Source organism: Nycticebus coucang, chromosome 21 (assembly GCF_027406575.1).
Source record: "Nycticebus coucang isolate mNycCou1 chromosome 21, mNycCou1.pri, whole genome shotgun sequence".
In the NCBI taxonomy this organism is placed as follows: domain Eukaryota; kingdom Metazoa; phylum Chordata; class Mammalia; order Primates; family Lorisidae; genus Nycticebus; species Nycticebus coucang.
The window spans coordinates 56,647,856-56,668,616 of NC_069800.1; the positions used below are offsets into that span (position 1 = coordinate 56,647,856).

The 20,761-nt window shown below is 46.7% G+C and overlaps 2 protein-coding genes across 5 annotated transcripts in view; one reads left to right on the forward strand and one right to left on the reverse strand.

Annotated features, from left to right (window-relative positions):
- The window catches only part of BCAS4 (breast carcinoma amplified sequence 4), a 63,699-nt gene extending 59,255 nt beyond the window's left edge, over positions 1–4,444 (forward strand). The window contains exon 5 of the mRNA XM_053573768.1: positions 4,322–4,444. Within this exon, the coding sequence (XP_053429743.1) occupies positions 4,322–4,444 (123 nt within the window). The remainder of the gene's footprint in view (positions 1–4,321) is intronic.
- Positions 4,445–16,555: 12,111 nt separating this feature from the next.
- The window catches only part of ADNP (activity dependent neuroprotector homeobox), a 41,115-nt gene continuing 36,909 nt past the window's right edge, over positions 16,556–20,761 (reverse strand). For all 4 annotated transcript variants that reach the window (XM_053573436.1, XM_053573435.1, XM_053573437.1 and 1 more), the window contains one exon: positions 16,556–20,752. In XM_053573436.1, coding sequence (XP_053429411.1) covers positions 17,648–20,752 — 3,105 coding nt within the window. In that variant the 3' untranslated portion in view covers positions 16,556–17,647. The remainder of the gene's footprint in view (positions 20,753–20,761) is intronic.

Here is a 20,761-nt window from a genome sequence, read left to right on the forward strand (position 1 = left end):
TAGCCTGGGGCCTTGGCATCCCAGAGCTTAACCTGTGCCCCAGTGGGGCTGTGGGCAAGCTGGGGAGGGGAGGCTGGGGCTGACCCTGTGGCTGTGAGGAGGGCTTCTGTGTGACCTGCTTCTCCCTTTGGAGTGGAGGATGCTGTGCCTCCTGCCTGTTCTGGGTGAGCCAGGACAGACCAGGGCTACAGTGACTACCCAAGCCAAAGGGACACATAAAACTCAGGGCTGAGGGTAAACTGCAAGGCAGGCCTGGCCCTGCATCTGGCACCCCATGTATGGGACCCGCCACTCCGTGCCCACTTGTGTGGGAGATACAGGGACGGGTGTGTAATCCCTGTTCTATTTGGGGTGACAGATTTAGTTCTGAGGCAAACCACAGTCTGGGGGCCAAATCTGGCCTGCCACTGTTTTTGTAAATAAAGTTTTATTGGAACATAGCCATGTCTTTTGTTTGCATATTCCCTATGGCTGCTTTTGTGCTACAAGGGCAGAGTTGAGTGGTTTTGACAAAGACCATGTGGCTTTGAAAACCTAACCCATTTGCTGTTTGGTTCTTTTTTTTTTTTTTTTTTATTAATTAATTAATTAATTAATTTATTTATTTATTTGTGGGTTTTGGCCAGGGCTGGGTTTGAACCCCCCACCTCTGGCATATGGGACCGGCGCCCTACCCCTTTGAGCCACAGGCGCCGCCCGTGCTGTTTGGTTCTTTTTTTTTTTTTTTGTAGAGACAGAGTCTCACTTCACTGCCCTCGGTAGAGTGCCGTGGCGTCACACGGCTCACAGCAACTTCCAGCTCTTGGGCTTATGTGATTCTCTTGCCTCAGCCTCCCCAGTAGCTGGGACTACAGGTGCCCGCCACAACACCCGGCTATTTTTTTGTTGCAGTTTGGCTGGGGCTGGGTTTGAACCCACCACCCTCGGTATATGGGGCCGGCGCCCTACTCACTGAGCCACAGGCGCCGCCCTGCTGTTTGGTTCTTAACAGATAAAATTGCTGACCCTGGCCTGGCAGAAATCAGTCTGGGGTCAGGAATATGTGATTAGGGCATCCCCAGAGGAAGACACAAAGATGGACTAGGACTTAAGAGGAGGTGTGGAACATTCCAGAAACAGGTGTGGGAGAGTAGCCCAGGGCAAACAGAGGCCCTGAGGAGGCAGCTGGCTTTAAAGCAGACAGTGACCTGAGCGCAGGTTCAGAGGAGAGACTTGAGCCCAGTGGGGCCTGAGGATCCACCTTGTCATGTGCTGTCATAGCCATTTGGGGTCTTTGTCAGAAATAGAGCAGAAACAATAGTGCAGAGAGCAGGAGGCCAACTCTGAGGCATCTGCCAGAAGCAGCAAGTCACAGGAATGGAAAGGATTCAGGGGCCACTGCTCCTCCACTCAGCCACCTTGGGGCACGAGGGACTGTGGGCCTGGAGCTGCCGGATGATCCCATTTTCCAATGGAAATCGGCAGTCTGGTTTTCACAGGAAATCTGATTTCTACATGTTTGCAGTTAATTGTGTTTTTACAAAATCATGAAATCGACCAAGCACACATGCGTCTGGCCTATGGGCTGAAGGTTTGGGAACTTGGGTGTCCAGGGTAGCAGTGGGGAGAAGTGGGAGTGTAGGTAGAAGGGAGCCAGGCCTGGTGTCCCAGAGGTCCCAGCAGCAGAGAATGGCAGGTGGCAGGCAGGCTCAGGGCTGGAGAGGAGCATGTGGCCATGGCCATGCCCTGGGCCAGCAGTGTCAGGTTTCTGAGTCTTGACGTAGCCTATCCCAGCCCAGAGAACATTCCTGCCTGTAGACTGGGAGGTGAGGGTGGGGAGCTAGAGCCCAGAGGGTTGGATACTCCTTGCTTACCTGGCCTAGCCCAGATGGGACTGTTCTTACCAGTCAGAGGTTGAGGGGTGGGAGCTGGAGAGCTCTGCAGTCCCATCTGAGATCCTTAAGGGAATACTGTAGGTGAGACCCTTAGCGTTTGGGTTTTGCTGCTCTGTTCCCACGGAGTGCTGTGGAGCCATGGGCTGGGGCTGGGCTGAGTGGGCCCAGCTCTATGGTACCCCTGACCTCTGAGATAAGAGCTGACTCCTCACGATACAGGTCCCCCTGAGAATCCAAGAGAAAGTGGGTGGGGAAGTGGGTTTCTGTGGCATGCTGGCATGCCAGCGACTGGGGCCTGACCTCCTGGGTGGGGTCCTGCTCACCCTTGGGGGAGGAATCTGTACCCTGGCAACATCTGGGCCATTGGGCTATTTTCAGCCCTCACACATCAGCCTCACCTGGGGACCCTCCTGCAAACTGCCCTCACTATGGGTTTATTATTCACTTTAGCCAGGACACTTAATTGCAAGTAACAGCAACTCTAGGCAACTTGGATTCTGGCAATGACTGTGTCTTGCCCTATCTTCCAACTCTGCTTCCCTCTCAGGAGGCCCCCAGTTGGTGGCAGAAGTGGCCCTCGGCCTGGGTCTGCGTCACAGGAAACTGGGGGCACAGTTCATGCTGGTTCCCAAAGCGAGAGCCCCATGGCTGCTTGTTATTGGCCCCTCTCATGTCACATGCTTACCCTGGACCAATCCCTGTGGGCTGGTGAGGGGGCTGCTGGGATGGGGAGCAGAGTACAAGGGACCCATCAAAAAAATCAAGACTCCGAGACCCAAAGAGGAAGTGGACAGGGTGGAACAGCGCTTACCCCTCTCCAAGACCACCTTTTGGGTTGAAGGGGTCATGCCCATGCCACCCAGTGCCCTGGACAGCTTCAAATCACCCACATTTCTCCCACGTGTCCTCAGAGACGTCAGGGGACTTGTCCTGGTCACCACGGGGCCACACCAGCCTCTGAAGCCTTTCATCTCCCCCTCCAGGTGGTGACCCTCTTGAGAAAGGAAAGCGTGCTTGTTTGGGGTGGCTTGGTCTTGGAGAGCTCCTGCTGGCGGCTGGTGATCAAGCTCCTTTCTGAGTACAGGGAAGCAGCTGTTTAATCATCCAACGTGACATCTGTCCCAACACCAGCAGAGCTTGCCTCTCCCTGCAGCCCCTTTATCCCGGCATTTCTCATGCAGGAATGACGTTTCCCTTCTGCCACAAGGAAGGGACTGGGAGTTTCTTCTGTTAGATGTCCTGGGGCCTGAAGATACAATCACATCCAAAGCTGCTGGGGCCTTTTACCAGTCCTTGGCTCCTTGTTCTATGTTGATTTGCTTCTGTTTACGGAATCCATCTCTTTGAGGGAGGATGCAGAAGCTCCATCCCTGATGATAGAACCATTTCAAAAAGTAGTGGGTCAGGACGAAGCCCAGCTGGCCCAGGAGAGGCCACCTGGCTGGGCCAGGACACTTTCTCTGGCCTGGCCTGGTGTCTGACCCTTGCCTGCATCCTGAGGGTCAGGAGAAGAAAGGACATGTCTTTTCAGCATCACAAAATACTTTTTGGCCTCCAAGTCATGTATCAAGATAAGAAGTCTGGCCTTAGGTGGTACCTGTGGCTCAGGGGGGCATTGGCCCCATATGCTGAGGGTGGCAGGTTCAAGCTCCAGCCCCAGCCAAACTGCAACAACAACAACAACAAAAAGTGGTCTGGCCTTGGTACTGTCATTGTTCACCTGAATGTCATGCTTTCTGGATACCACAATGGGCAGTTCTTTGGAGAAAGAGGGTCAGATTGTGGGTTATCTCCAACCCGTACCCATCTGGCTGTAGACGGATTGTCTGGGACTATACCGTGGCCAGCTAATTTTTGTATTTTTAGTAGAAACAGGATCTTGCTCTTGCTCAGGCTAGTCTTGAACTCCTGAACTCAGGCATCCACCCATCTCTGCCTCCCAGAGTGCTGGGATTACAGGTGTGAGCCACCGTGCCCGGCCTCAATTGTGTTTTCTGAATGAGTAGCGCATGCGTATGGCGTGAGCTTTAGGCAGCATAGGTGGGAAAAGAAAAATCCGTTTCCATCAGCAGTGATGGCCACTGTGCCCAGGCTGGCCCTGCAGAGCTGTCACACACATGCTTGTGGGTATATGGTCCCTTGGTCACGCGTCTGCCCCCTGTCACCCTGGTTTCTCAGCCCTTCTCTGCCAGAACAGATAGGTCTGCTGAGCTCCTTTTAACGCCTGCAGAGTATTCCGCTGTGGAGAGGGCCTGACATGGATGCCTTGGTTCCTTTGGGGGGTCGGCTTCGGCTGCCACAGGCAGTGCAGCTGCCAGAGAAGCTCAGAAGTCTTCCGTGACATGTGTGACTGTCCCAAAGGATGAACTCCTGGAACTGGAATTCTTGGGTCACAGAGTAAGTGGCTCCAAATTGCTGATAAAACACCTTGTTTTCTGTCCTTCCAGAAACCGTCTGCCCCAGCGCCCCTGATGTATGAGCTGCCCACGTTGTACAGGACCGAGGACTATTTTCCCGAGTTCGACAGGGAGGCCCAGCACCGAGTCCCTAGCCGTCCTCAGCGCCTGTGAGCTTTGTGGTCCTCCCCTCAGGGACACTGGAAAGTGAAACTGCACAATGGAGCAGCTTGGGTTTTCTTTCTTTTTATTGTTGTTTTGAATTTCCTCCCCTGCCCTTATGTGAGGCCCAGGGTTTAGAAAAGCAGTTGGAACCCCCATGTGGCACAGCCTCCTGTATCAGCCTGCCTGGAGTTTAAAGGGGGTAAGGCCAGGTGTGACCGTGGCTGATAGGCAGTGGGGACTTCCCTTCTCTGTGAAGAGCCTCCGTGGTGGGCTAGCTCCAGGGTCCCTGGTGTTGGCTGTGTGTCTGAGAACCCGATGTCCCTGGCCAGGGGGGCCATCCCAATAAAGGTGTTAAGAGCTCACCTGTGGTCCGGGAGTGAGAACTGGGAGTGGTGGCTCCACCCCACTTGTATGGAATCTACTTATTATAAAGCCCTGGCCTGAGGGAAGGGCACAGTCCTGACCTTTGGATTCCTAGCAAGAAAGCAGAGGTCTTTAGGCACCTGTCTTCAAAGGTGTGTTTACCTTTATTTCTTTCCATGCAGAGAGTGTCCCTGCTGTTGTCCTTATATTCCTGACTCCTCACTTTGGCTTCAACTTGTAATGGATATTTCTGGAATTCCTCTCAGAGCCAAGAGCAGATACACACACACACACACACACACACGCACACACACACACACACACGCGCGCACGCGCACGCATGCTCACAACTGAACTCCAGACCAGCATTAGAATTTCAAGGAAATCTAAAATAATGAACCTGGCAAGATAGCAGTAGAAAAGCACAGAAAAAGTCGGCTTGTGCCCACTTGAGGACAATGTTTGGAATTAAAAGATATAGGAGGACCCCTTGTCTTTGGAAGACTCAGCATTTTTCTTCTGAGATAACATTTGTAAACATTTGTTGAAATATAATGCACATTACAGAAAAGGATACCTAAGTGTATGCTTCAGAGAATTTTCGCAAACTGAGCACATCTGTTTAACTCTCACCCAGACTGAGAAACCGATGGACTGGCACTGTCAGTGCCCAGTGTCTGCCCTGGCCAGGTTCCAGCATCCCGGCTTCTGGCAGTACAGACAGCGTTGCTGGTTTCTGTACTGTATGTAATAAAGCACGGATGGCGCGTGCACGTGCAGGATGGATGCCGTCTCGTGTCTGGCCTCTCTGGCTTGCTGCTGCCGTGCCCGTGGGAGGTGTCCCTGTTGCTGTGTGGAGCTGTGGATCGTTAATTCTCATGGCTGCATTGTATTGATTGGGACTGGTTTGAATGAAGGAAGCTTAGACCCTGGCTGTGCCCCGGTCTGCTCAGGGAGGGCATAGATTCAATGGGAAGTTAATTTTTTAGATAGGCATCTGAGGACACTAATTTGTAGACGGCTGAGTGTCTATTGATTGTTGGAGACTCCCAGGCTTCTTCCTCCTTCCAGGGCCTGAACTAGGGGTAGGGAGAGGTAGAAGGGAATGTCATGAGATTCAACCACAGCACTGACCTCAGCGACACACGGGACCATGTCCAAGAGCACGCAGGCTCTAATATAAGCCTGCCTGCAGAGCACCATTATCTCCTGCACGTCTCAGCTGTGTGGCCCTGGACTAGTTGCTGTTCTTCTCTGAGTCCAGCCTCCTCAGTAAGATAGCATCTACCTCCTGGGTTGTTGGGGGGATGGAACAAGGTGAGCTGTGTGCATGCTGGGCTCAGGCCTGCGGAGGAGCACTTGGTAATGGGTGGCTGTTGTTATGGTGACTGGGCCTGAGAGGAAAGGGCTCACCGTGTGCCCGGTTTCTCAGCTGACCAGTGGCATGCAAGGGCCTCAACGGTGAGTGACGTAGGGACTGCCCGTAAATGTCAGACTTAGAACACGCCGTGGGCACTTGGGAGCTGCTAAAAGTCTAACCAGCTGCTAAAGTCTAAGTCTCTGGGTTTCGCCGTTCTTGGATCTTCTCTCTGTAGTCAGTGAGGAGGGGTCAGGTCGCAGGAGAAACTCTATGGGGAAGAAGTGATGAATGAACTAGACGTGACTAGTTGGTATTTCTGGGAGTTGCAGTGCTAAATAGCGAACTTTCAGGGACATGTGGAGACACCTGGAGGGTGACCTCAATCCTTTGAGCAGCTCCATTCTGGAGGTGCCGTCTTTGTGTCCGACTTGTCTCTTGTCAAGCAAATGAAATCCTAAACTGCTGACTTTAGCAGGCCCTTAATCTCATGGCAAGGGTAACTGCAGCCTAGGAAATGGCTCCCTTTCTTTTTGTGGCTGTTGTTGGCCGGGGACACCAGAAGGGTCATTGCAAATCATCATAAGAGCAAGACTCTTGGGTCAGCTGCCCTTCCCACTTTCCCCCTTCCCCAGTGGAAGGGCATTTCATGCCTATCAGAGCATGAGGTTTTAAGACAGCAGCCTATGGGGCTGGATCCGGTTGGCAGAAATGTGTAGTTTTCCCTGAACTGTTAAAATGTTTCCATGCTGAGGCAACTGGGTGACTGTCTGGAAAAAGGAAAGGGAGCCCCGTAGCTCACTCGTAGCTCAAAATACCTGGAACAGTTCCCAAAATTCCAAATGGGTTAAGGAGTTAAATAGATAAAATAAATCTGTTTAAGAAGTAGGTAAAAACATTGGAAAATTGTACAAAGTCCAGAAGCCCTAAGAGAGACAAATTTCATTATATACAAAAAAAGTTAAACCTCTATGTGGTAAAACAAACAAAAAACTCGACCAAAGAAAAGAAAGTCCCACAATGAAACAATAAAATCCTAAGCAAATTTGAAGACCAAATGAAGAACTGGAGAATATATTGCAACTCCTGTTACAGACGGATAATCTCCTTACTACACAGAACTTGCAAATGATTAAGGCAAAATAGAAAAATGGGCAAAGGATATGAACAGGCATTTCATAGAAAAATGCAAAAGGCATTTAAACATATGAAAAGATACTCAGCCTCAACATAAGCCATGAAGTAGGAAAGAATATTGAAATTACCCTGAGATTTTTCACATATCATTCTAGCAGACCTTAAAATTGTTCACTGTTTGTGAAATTTTAAAGAACCATGCATTCTTGTACAGTGATGGTGGGACCGTGTTTTCATGGGAGTCAGCTGCCATAGCTGTCAAAATGAAAAATGGACATGCCCTTGGGTTCCACTTCTAGGAATCCAACTTAGACAAGAAAGGACAAATAGACAAGTTGAGTCACTGTACAGTGAAATAGCAACAGATTAGAAAGAACCCAGATTGAGAAATTCTGTCATAGCACGGCCATGCAGTGGAATACTACAAAGTTGTAAAAATGGATTAGGAGTTCTTTATGAATTTGGAACTATTGCCAAGATATGGAAGCCAAATGCAGAAAACTGTACGTGGTCTGCTACCATCAGTGTGTGAAAAAGAAAGGCATCAAAATTCTCAGGAAGGGGGCGGCACCTGTGGCTCAGTGAGTAGGGTGCCGGCCCCATATACTGAGGGTGGCGGGTTCAAACCCAGCCCCGGCTGAACTGCAACCAAAAAATAACTGGGCGTTGTGGCGGGTGCCTGTAGTCCCAGCTACTCAGGAGGCTGAGGCAAGAGAATTGCTTAAGCCCAGGAGTTGGAGGTTGCTGTGAGCTGTGCGATGCCACGGCACTCTACTGAGGGCCATAAAGTGAGACTCTGTCTCTACCAAAAAAAAAAATTCTCAGGAAGGATAAATACTATTTGAGAATAGTGGGTATTTTTTAGGGGGTGAGAGGGATCATTTTCACTCTACTTTTTTTTTTAACTTTGATATTTTGGCATTTACCTATTGGAAACATTCATTTAAAATCAGGTGTCAGTAATTAAACATTAGACGCGTGCACATAACTGGACTTCCTGTTTCTTTTTACAAACTGGAAAATGTGGCACTGGAACACTGGGCTCACATTCTTGTAAGCTAACAGTGAGCTAAAGCCAAGTCACTTTGGGGCTGGCTTTTTAGGCTTTTCTAGTACCCAAATTACTTCACTAATTTATTTTGCCTGCCTAGTCCCTATGGCATTTGGGAGGAGAGGCCCTTTGAACCAGAGACCCTGAGCCCATGGAGCATTGACTCCAAGAATATGGGGTATGTGAAGAGATGCATTTGGGCTTCAGCTCTGGGAGGTGGAGAATGGCAGCTGGATGGTCACGGCAATTCTAGCATCTGGTGGTCTAGCTAGCACCTCTGCACTCAGTTCCAGATTCTCTGGGAATAGGACACTGGGTCTCGAAATAGAAATGTGTGCTGTGCAAGCTTTCCTTTTGGGGGTGACTGATGCCAAGTCAGACATGATAAGAGACACCTCATGAACACAGATGCAAAGTCAACAAAATATTAGCAAACTGAAACCAGCATCATATAAAAAGATCATATTCCATGACCAAGCAGAATTTCTGCCAGGAATACAAGGTTGGTTTAGTGTTTGAAAAACCAATCAATGGGCTCGGCACCTGTGGCTCAAGCGGCTAAAAGCGCCAGCCACATACACCTGAGTTGGCAGGTTCGCATCCAGCCTGGCCTGCCAAACAGCAATGACAGCTGCAACCAAAAAATAGCTGGGTGTTGTGGTGGGTGCCCGAAGTCCCAGCTACTTGTGAGGTGGAGGCAGGAGACTCGCTTGAGCCCAGGAGTTGGAGGTTGCTGTGAGCTGTGATGCCATAGCCCTCTACCCAGGGTGACAGCTTGAGGGTCTGTCTCAAAAAAAAGAAAAAAGAAAAACCAATCAATGTTCACATCATATTTATAAAGGACAAAATCTACATGATCATCTCAATAGACACAGGAAAAAAGTATTTAACAAAATCCAACATCCACTCACGATAAAAATTCTCCTTGGGGTGAGAAGGGGCGTTCTCAGGAGGGTTAGAGGCTAGCACTAGGGTTTACCGACTCTGAAGATGTTTTACTGACCCAGGTCCTCATGGCCATCTTAAAGCAAAACTCCACTTTGTCAAGCAGTCAACAGCACAAGCATCTCTGGGTTTGAGAGTTCAGAGCAGTTCCAGTTTCTGGCAGCTGTCACAGGCTGTCCTCTATGAGTTCTTGCTTCAGATTCAGAACCATGGAAATCTTCACAGGTAATGACCAGGTGGATGGATTTGAGGTCTGCAAGCAGCTGAGCAGCGGAGCGGGGAAGGCAGTGGGTGGGGCCTGCCTCTGCCACCCTGCGGGACTTCTAGAGGAGTGTGCTTTGGTGGCTACCCACAGTGCTGGGAGTGAGGAAGGAGTTAAGGGAAGGACTGCAGGGGACACCCAAGTTTGGTCAGGGCGAACACATGGTTTCCCTGAAGAACCAAGCCACCTTGAATGCCCAAGGTCAGCCTCCTCAACTGGGAGGAGTTCCTCACTGGGCCTTCCAGGAAGACGCTCTGACACAGACGGACGGAGCAGATGTCCCTCAGTGCTGCTCTTCTGATGGAGCCAGGCCCGGGGCAGATGGGTGGGAGGAGATGCCGAGGAGCAGCTGCAGGAGAGCAAGGTTTGTGCTTTTTATTTGGTTGGCATCCCTGAGTGCCTACTGCTGTGGAAAGGGTGACGCAGCCCAGAGAGTAAGGATTAAAGGGTCATCCGTTTAGGGCCCTTGTTTTCCCTCGTGAATCAAGGAGACGTCAGAACATTCATTTACACAGGTGAGGTTGCTTTTGGCACACAGGTTGCAGCTGAGTGTAGAGACAGGTGGTTCTCGTAGGCTATGGGAGGCGTGTGTTGAATGGAGGCATCAGAGCAAACGCTCTCCTGCTGGAAACCGCCTGTGGCAGATATACTAAGGCACACTAGTCAGGGGAAGGCTCACGCTTGTAGCCGTGTTCACTGTGCACCTCTTCAAAATAGTGGTTCTCAAGTCTTGGAATCAGCTGAGCCACACCCCAGACCAATCACATCAGAAGCTCTGGAGGGACCTCAGCCTTGCTCGTTTTTTAAAGCTCCCCAGGTGATCTCCATATCCAGCCAGGGATGGGAGACACTGCTTTCAAACAATGCCAGATTATTAAGCATTTGCTGCCTCTTCTCAGTTGGAGCAACTGCACATTCTGTCTGGCTTGCACATGGCATGAGGTTTCATTTGAAGAGTACAGAGTCCCCTACTTGTGCCTGGGTGGAGCATGGCATTGGGTTTGAACTGTTTTCTGGTTTGGGTTGAATTGATCCCACCTCAGTCCCAGAGATGCAACCCTACTGGTCTAAGCTCATTAGGATAATGCTAGCTCACAGTGACGGACTCAGTAGCTTTGGATGAAGCCGGTCAGCTACCCAATGGTTTGGGAATGGTCCACTTGGCTTGGAGTTCAAGGTTCTTGCTCAACACTGAAGGAGGGGAAACCTCTCAGGAGGCATCTTACAAATACTAGGGCACCTGACTAGGATGAAGGTGCTCCTGTGGGTGGCAGAACGGAAAGACAGATGACTTGAGTCCTTGCCGACACCACTGAGCAGCTTGTCTTCTCCAAGCATAGCCAGCTGCTCCTGTTCCCTTAAGCCCAGTCTGAGTTGGACGTCCCATTACCTGTCAGTTAGAGTCCTAATTAATGTAAAAGGGCCTGAGGTAGGAAAGCAAACTGGGTAATCACTCCTAAAGGAAGCAGAGACTTTGCTTAGAGCCATTCAAGGCTGGGCCTTGAGAGCTGGGCTTAGAGCCCAGCTCTTGACTCCTAATTCATGCTACTCGGCAAGCAAGAGGTAACAGGTGTGGGCGGTGCCTGTGGCTCAGTGAGTAGGGCGCTGGTCCCATATACTGAGGGTGGAGGGATCAAACCTGCCCCGGCCAAACTACAATAGCAACAACAACAAAAATAGCCGGGCATTGTGGTCGGCGCCTGTAGTCCCAGCTACTTGGGAGGCCGAGGCAAGAGAATCACCTAAGGCCCGGAGTTGGAGGTTGCTGTGAGCTGTGATGCCATAGTACTTACTCTACCGAGGGCGATAAAGTGAGACTCTGTCTCTACATAAAAAAAAAAAAAAGTAACAGGAGTCACATCAAGATAGGGCTCATCTGATTCTTTCAGCCTTCCTGGGCCAAGGATGAGTCTTTTTGGTGCTAGGGGCCCTTGACTTCACTTTGGTTTTCTTTATTAACAGAGACAAGTGCCACTCTTATACCCCACACAATAGGTGGCAAAAATGTAATATTTTGTTATTTTTACAACATTTTTTATTCACAGTGATCATTGGCCTTTATTTAAAAGGAGTTGAAACACACCGAGAACATAAGGCAGTTGTTAGACAAACGTGGCAAAAAAGATGATGTTGGAAGTATAAATGACTATAGTTTGGGAAACACCGAGCCAAGTACAGTGTATTAGTTTAGAGACTGGGGCTCACATCTTTCAGCATAGCAGAAGCCTTTTTGATGAGGCTAATCCTTACCCAAGGCCAAGGCTGCATGGCATGTTTGGAAATGCCAGTGGCTGTGGACTCAGGTCTTCATCATCTTCCCCTTTGCCAACTGGCATCTTGGGACAAGTTAGAGCAGGCGTTCTCAAACTTTTTAAACAGGGGGCCAATTCACTGTCCCTCAGACCGTTGTAGGACTATAGTTAAAAAACAAAAAAAACTGGGTGGCGCCTGTGGCTCAGTTGGTAAGGCGCCGGCCCCATATACCGAGGGTGGCGGGTTCAAACCCAGCCCCGGCTGAACTGCAACCAAAAAAATAGCTGGGCGTTGTGGCGGGCGCCTGTAGTCCCAGCTACTCGGGAGGCTGAGGCAAGAGAATTGCTTAAGCCCAGGAGTTGGGAGGTTGTTGTGAGCTGTGTGATGCCATGGCACTCTACCAAGGGCCATAAAGTGAGACTCTGTCTCTACCAAAAAAAAAAAAAAAAAACAAAACTATGAAAAAATTCCTATGCACACTGCACATATCTTATTTTTAAGTAAAAAACAAAACGGGAATAAATACAATTCACACCGCTTCATGTGGCCCGTGGGTTGCAGTTTGAGGACGCCTGAGTTAGATCCTTTAAACCTGAATTCATGTCAGCACCTGAAACCTGTCAAGCTAATATTCCCTTTACAGGATTTTGGGGGGAGAGGCAGGGAAGGATTGGGCAGAACTGTTTCTAGGACTCAATTATCTTGACTCTAACCCTACACCTAGTCCCAGAAACTACACATCAGTGATGTTAAGATATTTGAGTAGCTGTACGTTCATGATGTAACCTGAGCTTTGGGCATTTTTAGGAACAATGTTGCCCTCCTAAAAGGTATAGTTGAACCCCTTCCCTGGAGGCTCCTCCTTGGAGGACAGGTTTCTGCTTGACCCTCTCCAAGGAATGCTGATCCAGCTTTGCTGGCAGACAGAGCTGCAAAGAGAAAGCCACATCACTGTCTCTTCCTCTCCCATTTCCCAGGCAGTATCTTTACTTTTGATTTCTGGACTCGCGTAACACAGCTGTCACATTCTGCTGTAGTCTAGATGGCAGCCAGCACAGCACTCACATCAAGTACATTAGAAAAGCCTCTTTACTTCTATTTTTTGTGTGTGTGTGTTTTTTTTTTTTTTGTAGAGACAGAGTCTCACTTTATGGCCCTCGGTAGAGTGCCGTGGCCTCAAACAGCTCACAGCAACCTCCAACTCCTGGGCTTAAGCGATTCTCTTGCCTCAGCCTCCCGAGTAGCTGGGACTACAGGTGCCCACCACAACGCCCGGCTATTTTTTGGTTGCAGTTTGGCTGGGGTTTTTTCACTTCAAACCTGGTGGCGGGTTTGAACCCGCCACCCTCGGTATATGGGGCCGGCGCCTTACCGACTGAGCCACAGGCGCCGCCCGCCTCTTCTAACTGCTTCATCAGCTTCCAATAGATACCAATGGATACTTAACAGGATACCCATTGTGCTTCACTCATAGTAATGCCATTAATAAAGGTACATAATAGTAAAAATAAGGATATATATATATATATTTTTGGTTTTTGGCTGGGGCTGGGTTTGAACCTGCCACTTCCGGCATATGGGACCGGCGCCCTACTCCTTGAGCCACAGGCGCCGCCCCCAAACAAGGATATTTTAGTGCAAAAGACCGTTTGGGTTTAAATGGTTTTACACCTTAAGGCCAGCAAGCATCCAGGTGGGGCTTGCATTACAGATGCATAAACCCTGAATTCTGAAAAACGCTTGAGTTGTAACAAACTTATACAATCATTTGGAAAATTCTGTCCTGTCTTCCAGAGCATCTATCCTGAAAATGATGAGGGACCTTTCTTCCTGTGTCCTCTCTCCTTGGTCAGACCACTGTGAAATCATGACTCAAGAATCTTCAGGGGTTGATTTAGACATACACAACTTTTCATCTTTCAAACACAACCCCACCTAAGTTGCAGTTCAGCTCCATTACATTTGTTATACTGCATACTCCCGGTCACATTATTTAAAGTGGGGTAAGTAGATAGGAAGTAGCAGGATGCAAAGAAATTACCTTTGGTGACCTCCCATTGGTGCAAGTTTGGATCTAATTTCAAGCCCACCTTCCAGCAGTTGGGAGAAATGCCTTATTTTTGACCTTACTGTCAAGAGTTTCTCTCAGCTGAGATGGTCTTTGTCTAGACCAGGGGTCCTCAAACTACAACCCGCAGGTCACATGAGGTGGTGTGACTGTATTTGTTCCCATTTTTTTCACTTCAAAATAAGGTATGTGCAGCGTGCATAGGAATTTGTTCAGTTTTTTTTTTTTTTTAAACTATAGTCCAGCCCTCCCGACTGTCTGAGGGACAGTGAACTGGCCCCCTGTTTAAAAAGTTTGAGGACCCCTGGCTAGACTATCTCCTAGTGACCCACCGATAATTGGTTTGTTGGAATGCCATTTCAGAAGTGTTGGAGCAGCTCTATTTCTAGTCTTCCGGAATTTTCTAAGTTTGAGATGTTCCTACATGGTACCTTGGTGAAACATGCCTGCAACTGGTAGGAAGTCTGCAAGCAGCAGGTAGATGGGGTCACAGTGGGTGGAGCCATGAGGCTCTGCAAAATCCATATATTCAGTATGTCCTACTTAATTTTAAGAGATTTTCTGTCACTTAAGCTAAGTAGCTCTCAAACCTTAGTGGCATAAAGTCACCCAGAGATGACTTCTGGGCCCTGTGTTGGACTCAGGGCTGGCAGTCTGAGGTGGGGGTAAAGGAACCCTCCTCTGCATGGCTGTACACACTGGCAAGAAGCAGGTTCAATCACTGCTAGAGAAATGCTTCAAACAGGGAGCCATTCCCCCAGTCTTTCATACATTTAGTCTTCCAATTTGTTGACTTCTGAAATGAGTTTCTTTATAAATGGGCGGCATCTGGATCAAATCGATACACAACTACAAGGTGAAAACAGGGGTAGATTCTTTTCTGCTAGGATCTGATAGAGGGGACAATGCTGTATGTAGACTTCTCTCTGTACTGCTTGATGAAAACTAAAGATGGCCTATGAAAATGCTCCTATATGCTGGAATGGAAAACCACAGTCCTCATCAGCCAGACTCTGGAACTCATTGCCATAAGAAAATTTGAAGAGCAAAAAAGAAAATTTCTCTACAGTAAGTTATTAGGTTTTCTCTTGTTAAAATGAAAACCTACAGCATGTTCAGCCTACAATTACAGGCATTCTTTAATTAGGTGGCAGATTGCCAAAGCCTTAAATTTAAACATCTCCAGATTATTCCAAAAGCAAACAGTAGCAACAATATTCTTTTAAAATGGCTTTTATTGAGACACTTTTAGGGATTCTGCAACATTTCCAGTTGGGAATCTTTTATTATTTCCAACTCCTTTAGGGGCTAAGCCCTTTTCTGAATGCCAAAAAAACCCACCTTAGTGAAGAAGCATACTTATCTGTATCCATTCCAATGTCCAACCAGGACACTGGAGCCCAAATTCCTTGGTATTTTGTTCAAGTCTTATTAGTCCTCCATGTAGAACTCAGAAACTCAGCTTCTGCTCTTCCCACCTGTTAATTAGGCAGAGTGATTTCCAAACAAACATAAGATGGCTTAAATTCAGCTGGCATTTCTGATTTGATCTATACATCATAATCTGGGGACATCCTGTCCTGAATTTTGGCTGATACATGTAGAATTTACAATCTACCGATACAACAGATTTAGAACAGCTCCATGCCAGCCCCAAATATTCTAAAGGTTTTCAAGAAGCGTAACATTTTAGGGAGAGGTAGATCAAATCTCCTTTCTTAGGTAAAAACAAGGGTCCTGAAATTGCGGCCCGCGGGCCACATGAGGCGGTGTGATTGTATTTGTTCCAGTTTTGTTGTTTTCTTTTTTACTTCAAAATAAGGTATGTGCAGTGTGCATAGGAATTTGTTCATAGTTTTTTTTTTAAATTATAGTCCAGCCCTCCAACGGTCTGAGGGACAGTGAACTGGTCCCGTTTAAAAAGTTTGAGGAGGCCTGGGTAAAAACATTAACAAAAGTCCTTTCTGGAAAGTCTCAGAAGTTAGGGAAATTAGCCACTTTAGACTTCTTCAGTTAGGCCAGTGTCCCTGAGAAGTAATGACTAACCCTCGCATGGACTGGAGCAGCCCATCATTATTTTAACTCCTGAAAATGTTGGCCTAATTCTGCTTCCTGTAACTTTCCACTTTTTAGGACAATTTGCTCTTGGGAATCTACGTATAGTAAAAATACCAACTCCTTCCATCTTGACAGTCTTTCAAATGTGTGCTCTTCAAAGCCTTTCCCTTGATAACAAGATGGTCAAAAGCATTACAACAGAAGGAAACTAGTTGCCTCTTTACTATAATTGTTCCTATTATAAAATGAAAACTACATTTACTTTATTTAGAAAAAACATCAGGGCATTGAGACTCTGCTTGGAAATTAATGCCAATTTATGTTTATATGCTTTTATCGTTGAAACATTTACACATATACGCAGGCTATGCTCCTTAACAAAAGGAAAACTGAAAAATCTCAAGGATGTTTATTTTTGCAGTTAAAAGGAAAAAAACCCCAGAAAGCTGGATGATTTTGTAACAGGTGCCTAAAAGCATTCTTTATGCAAATAAAAGATGTTGGTTTTCCACAAGATTCTTCTGTAACCGTGGATTCTATTTCTGGTGAAGGACAGTTATAGCATTAAAATGGCACAGGATACAATGGACACAAGACTGCCATGTGTAATAAAGCAAATATTTACATTAAGCACAATACAGCAATTTATTTAGATGCTTAAAATGAATACAAAGGGAAATAAAGATCACAAAATTATACATACTACAACAGTGTCATATATTAGATGGTATAAATGAATACACCAGGGTGGTGCTTAACTAAAGATAAAACTAAATACCCAAAAGGCAGCACTCACTGGTTTGCTGCTTTAACACAACACACTTTTATACAGATCTAAAAGGTGTCAAAATTAGTAGCTGCAAAGTCAGTTCTTGTATGTGATTTTAGCTTAAAAGATTTCAGAAAACAGATCCGAAATACCAGTTTTTGACAGCTGAAATGTCAAGGATATTCAGAACAAGAAAAATTCTATAATACAAGAGAGTCCAGATATATATCTTATGTGGCTGGCCTCTGTTGCAAGATTGTACAAGGTTATGTGCAAAAACTAAGTCTATCCAAAAGTCCTTACTAGCGCCGTTCAAGCTTTTGCTAGGTAAACTAGATATAGCATTTATTACACAGCAAGGGCAACACTAAAAAAAAAAAAAAAAAAAAAAAAAAAAAAGAAAGGAAAAAAAGAAAAAAGAAATCTATGATGGGCACACAATAACAATATCATAAGCATCACTTGAATAGGTCTAAAAGACTGTACAAATATACATTTCAACTATTCAGAATGAATACATGAAAAAAAAATCGAGTTTTCCCAAAGTCTACTATACACATTAGACTGGTAGCTTGTATGTTGGCCCTATACTACCATGTGACTCAGCGTAACGCTCAAGGACATCCAACCAAACATTGTACAGAGGGAAAGAAATGTTGAAAAGGCAGATAAAATAAACCTCTGCTTTCCCCCATGTGCATTCATAAGCCACCAGCTTATTGGTTTTTCACATTTAGTTACCATAGTTTGTCAGAGAAGGTCCTGAAGCAAGGATCAGCCGATGTGTCAGACTTAGAAATAACCACTGGAACTGCAGTGGCCACATGTTCCACAGCCTGCTGACAAGTACTCACAAGGCAGTACCAGTTAGAAGATAGCTTTGAAGTCATACTGAATGGAGAACAAGTTCCAGGCTGTCACATGTCTCTGATGCCAGGGACCCTGGCACTCATGCCTGCTGGCTGCTCAGTTTAACTCCAGCTAAGCTGCCGTGCATTGGCTCAGCTACACCATCAGTCATGTTGTCAAACTGCTCCCCGTCCTCACTGTCAATTGTGCTATTCTGCCACTCAATCTGGGGGTTAGATAAGCGCTCATCATTTTCGGATGCATTCTTCCACTGTGACTGGTCCTTGGACCAAAACCCTTCAACTTTTCCATAGGAACTATTCTTCCATTTCAACTGCTCTCTGTCACCTTGCATGGTAGCCTTTTTTTTGGCAGCTGGCTTACTGCTTCTTGCATCTTCACTCTGAGAAGACTCATCAGACCAGGTTCCTGGTTTTATTTCACACGTGTTGTCCTCAAAGTCTGACACTTGTTGGGAACCAGGCCCACTTTCAGATGGAGAAGCACCATCTTTCCACTCAACAACATCATCTTGGTCAACCTCACTATCAGAAGCATCATGCACTAGTTTGGTTGGTTCCTCAGTCAAATGAATAGTTTCATATTTTGAACCATCCTCTTTTTGGTCTAGCTTTTCCTCAGATTCTAAAGCATCCTCAGGAATTACCTTTGGAACATGTTCCTCTGGGTTATTAGGGATTTTAGGCTCAACTTCAAAAACAGGGTCAAAAGGGCTACCACTTCCATTGGATTCTTCTTCCAAATTTTCAAAACTGTCTGAAGAACTGTCATCTTCTTTTCCCAGGTTGAGCTTTTTGTCAGCAGTCTTACTAGCATTAACTCTGGAATTCTTCTCATCATGATTTTCAAATAGCCACTCAGCGTCAAAATCCATCTCATGCTTGACTTTATTTAATTCTTTCATGTTAAAGCCCAGCAACACACCAGGCTTGTACTTTTCACAATCACGGACACATTTCTTCCTTTTGTTACTAAAATGGGAAGCAATGTCACTCTTCCACAACCATAAACTGGCTGCTAACTTCTCAATTTCTCTCCTGGTGGGATAAGGTTGTTTGTTGAAATACTTGGTTAGAAAGCTTTTCCTGGCCTCATAGGAATCATCTTCATGACCCTTGGGGTCTAAAGCTAAAACAACAGGTTCTTCGGGCTTCTCTTCAAAGAAGCTGGGTGAATCACTATCATCATCTAACTTTCGCTTTTTCAGTAAGGGAAATTCCATTTGCTCGTAAGTGCGCTTCACAGGTGCCAGGCCTGGAGACTGATTAAGCCGAGAGGGTGCATTTGTCTTATCCTGGCCATTTTGGGTCTTTCCAACACCCCTGCAGTGAACTAGATGCAGAGTGATCGTCGAGGCAGTCATGTTGCTGGTGTACACACCAAGGCAATGGATGCATTTGTAGGTGAGTTTTTTCTCAACTGGATGAACTGTCTGGATAACTTGGTGCCTCTCTCGTAAATGATGTGCAAGTGCATCAGATATGGGTCCTTTTAGGATTGAAAAGCAAAGAGGGCAAAGGGTTTTCCCAACATCTTTTTTATAGGGCACTGCAGCTTGAGGTGAACTTTTAACAGGGATATCTGCCTTTTCCTGAACTTTTGGTTGTGGCTTTGGAGGAACTGGAGGGTTATTCTGGGCATGGTAAGCAACAGATTCAGCTGGGGCATCCCTCAGGTTGTATGTAGTCACCAGGAGATGGATGTTAGTGTGACTACCCTGCTGCAGTGTCAAATCAAAACTCAAAGTGGAATCCGTTTTAGGTCCCATCTCTTCGTCAATGTGAACCATCCGCATGTGTGCTGCCATCTTTTCCACATCGTTGAAAGTTGAACGGCAATATGGACAAGACAGACCATGAATTAACATGTGGTTGAGCAGAGTATCTGTGGGCAAATAGCGATTACAGTAAAGGCATTTGCTAGTAAAATTGTGTATTTTCATAATGTAGTTAGCTACTGCTGGGACTTTCTCAGCTTTATGTTCTTTTTCGAAGTGCACACTATAGACATTTTCAGGAAAAAGCTCATTACAGATTGTACATATTTTCCACTTTTGAGTTGAGGAAGTATTGGGTGGAGGAGGGCCTGTGGCAGCTGCAGGAGGTTTAGCACTGGACTGACCTAATACTCTTGATGCCTGTGACTGGGACAGGGAAGGAGACTTTAACGGGCCTGATGAGAGGGAAGAGGCATTAGCAGATTGCAGAGAGTATCTTGCTGGTGCCTGGGACCTCTGCTCTGACCCGAGCCCGTAAGATCTTCCATTTCCACTCGGAAGTAACTGTTTCACAGACTGAGATTGTTGAGGGATGGAAACTGGTGCATTGCTACCTAGACTCAGTCTCATCGACTGACCAACACCATAACTCTGGCCTACAGACTTGACTCCATAATTGTTCTGCTGCAGGTGAACATTGGACATCATGTTGACTCCTGTAGAATTTAAGTTAGGCTTTGGTATTGAGAGTCGATTGACCATCTGCTGTGATGGCAAAGACCGCATGTTTCCAGAAGCAAGGGAACCAATTCTTGATGGGAGTCCCATACCTTTCTTCTCTTGAGGTTTGGGAGCAATTAGCATCAAGGGTTTGGATCGGGGAACCACAACATTTGTGTGCCCAATCATGGCAGTGACCTGATAGCCTACACGTTCGTGGTCTTCAATGACGTGCTGTACCAAAGCTTCATAGGACTTTGGCATGAAAAGGCATCGCTTGCAGTGAATACTACTCTCTTCCCGGGCATTTGAGCCTAAGGGGACTGCCCCATTGAGTGATTTTTCTCCTGCCTTTGCTATGTAAGGTGCTGCCACATGCTGAAAATGTTCCCTGTAAATGTGCTTCCTAACTATTTCATAAAGAGGATCTCGGTAAGTGCACTTCTTACAGTAATAAACAGCTTGCTCTACACTGTCAGCCTGCTTAGGTTTAAGGCCATCATTTTTGTTTTTATCTTTGAAAGTGCTGAGGCTGCTACTTGGTGCGCTGGCGTTTGGAGCATGAAATATTTTAATGTGTGTTTCCAAAGTCTTTTTGTCTGCATTGAAGGTACAGTAAGGGCAATTAAGGAGAATCCTATTTTCAAAGTCTTCACTATGAACATTCCGGAAATGACTTTTGTAGGCAGAGAAAAATTTTGAGGAAAATGGACAAGCACTGCAGCAGAAAGGTTTTGTCCGGTAGTCCTAAAGAAA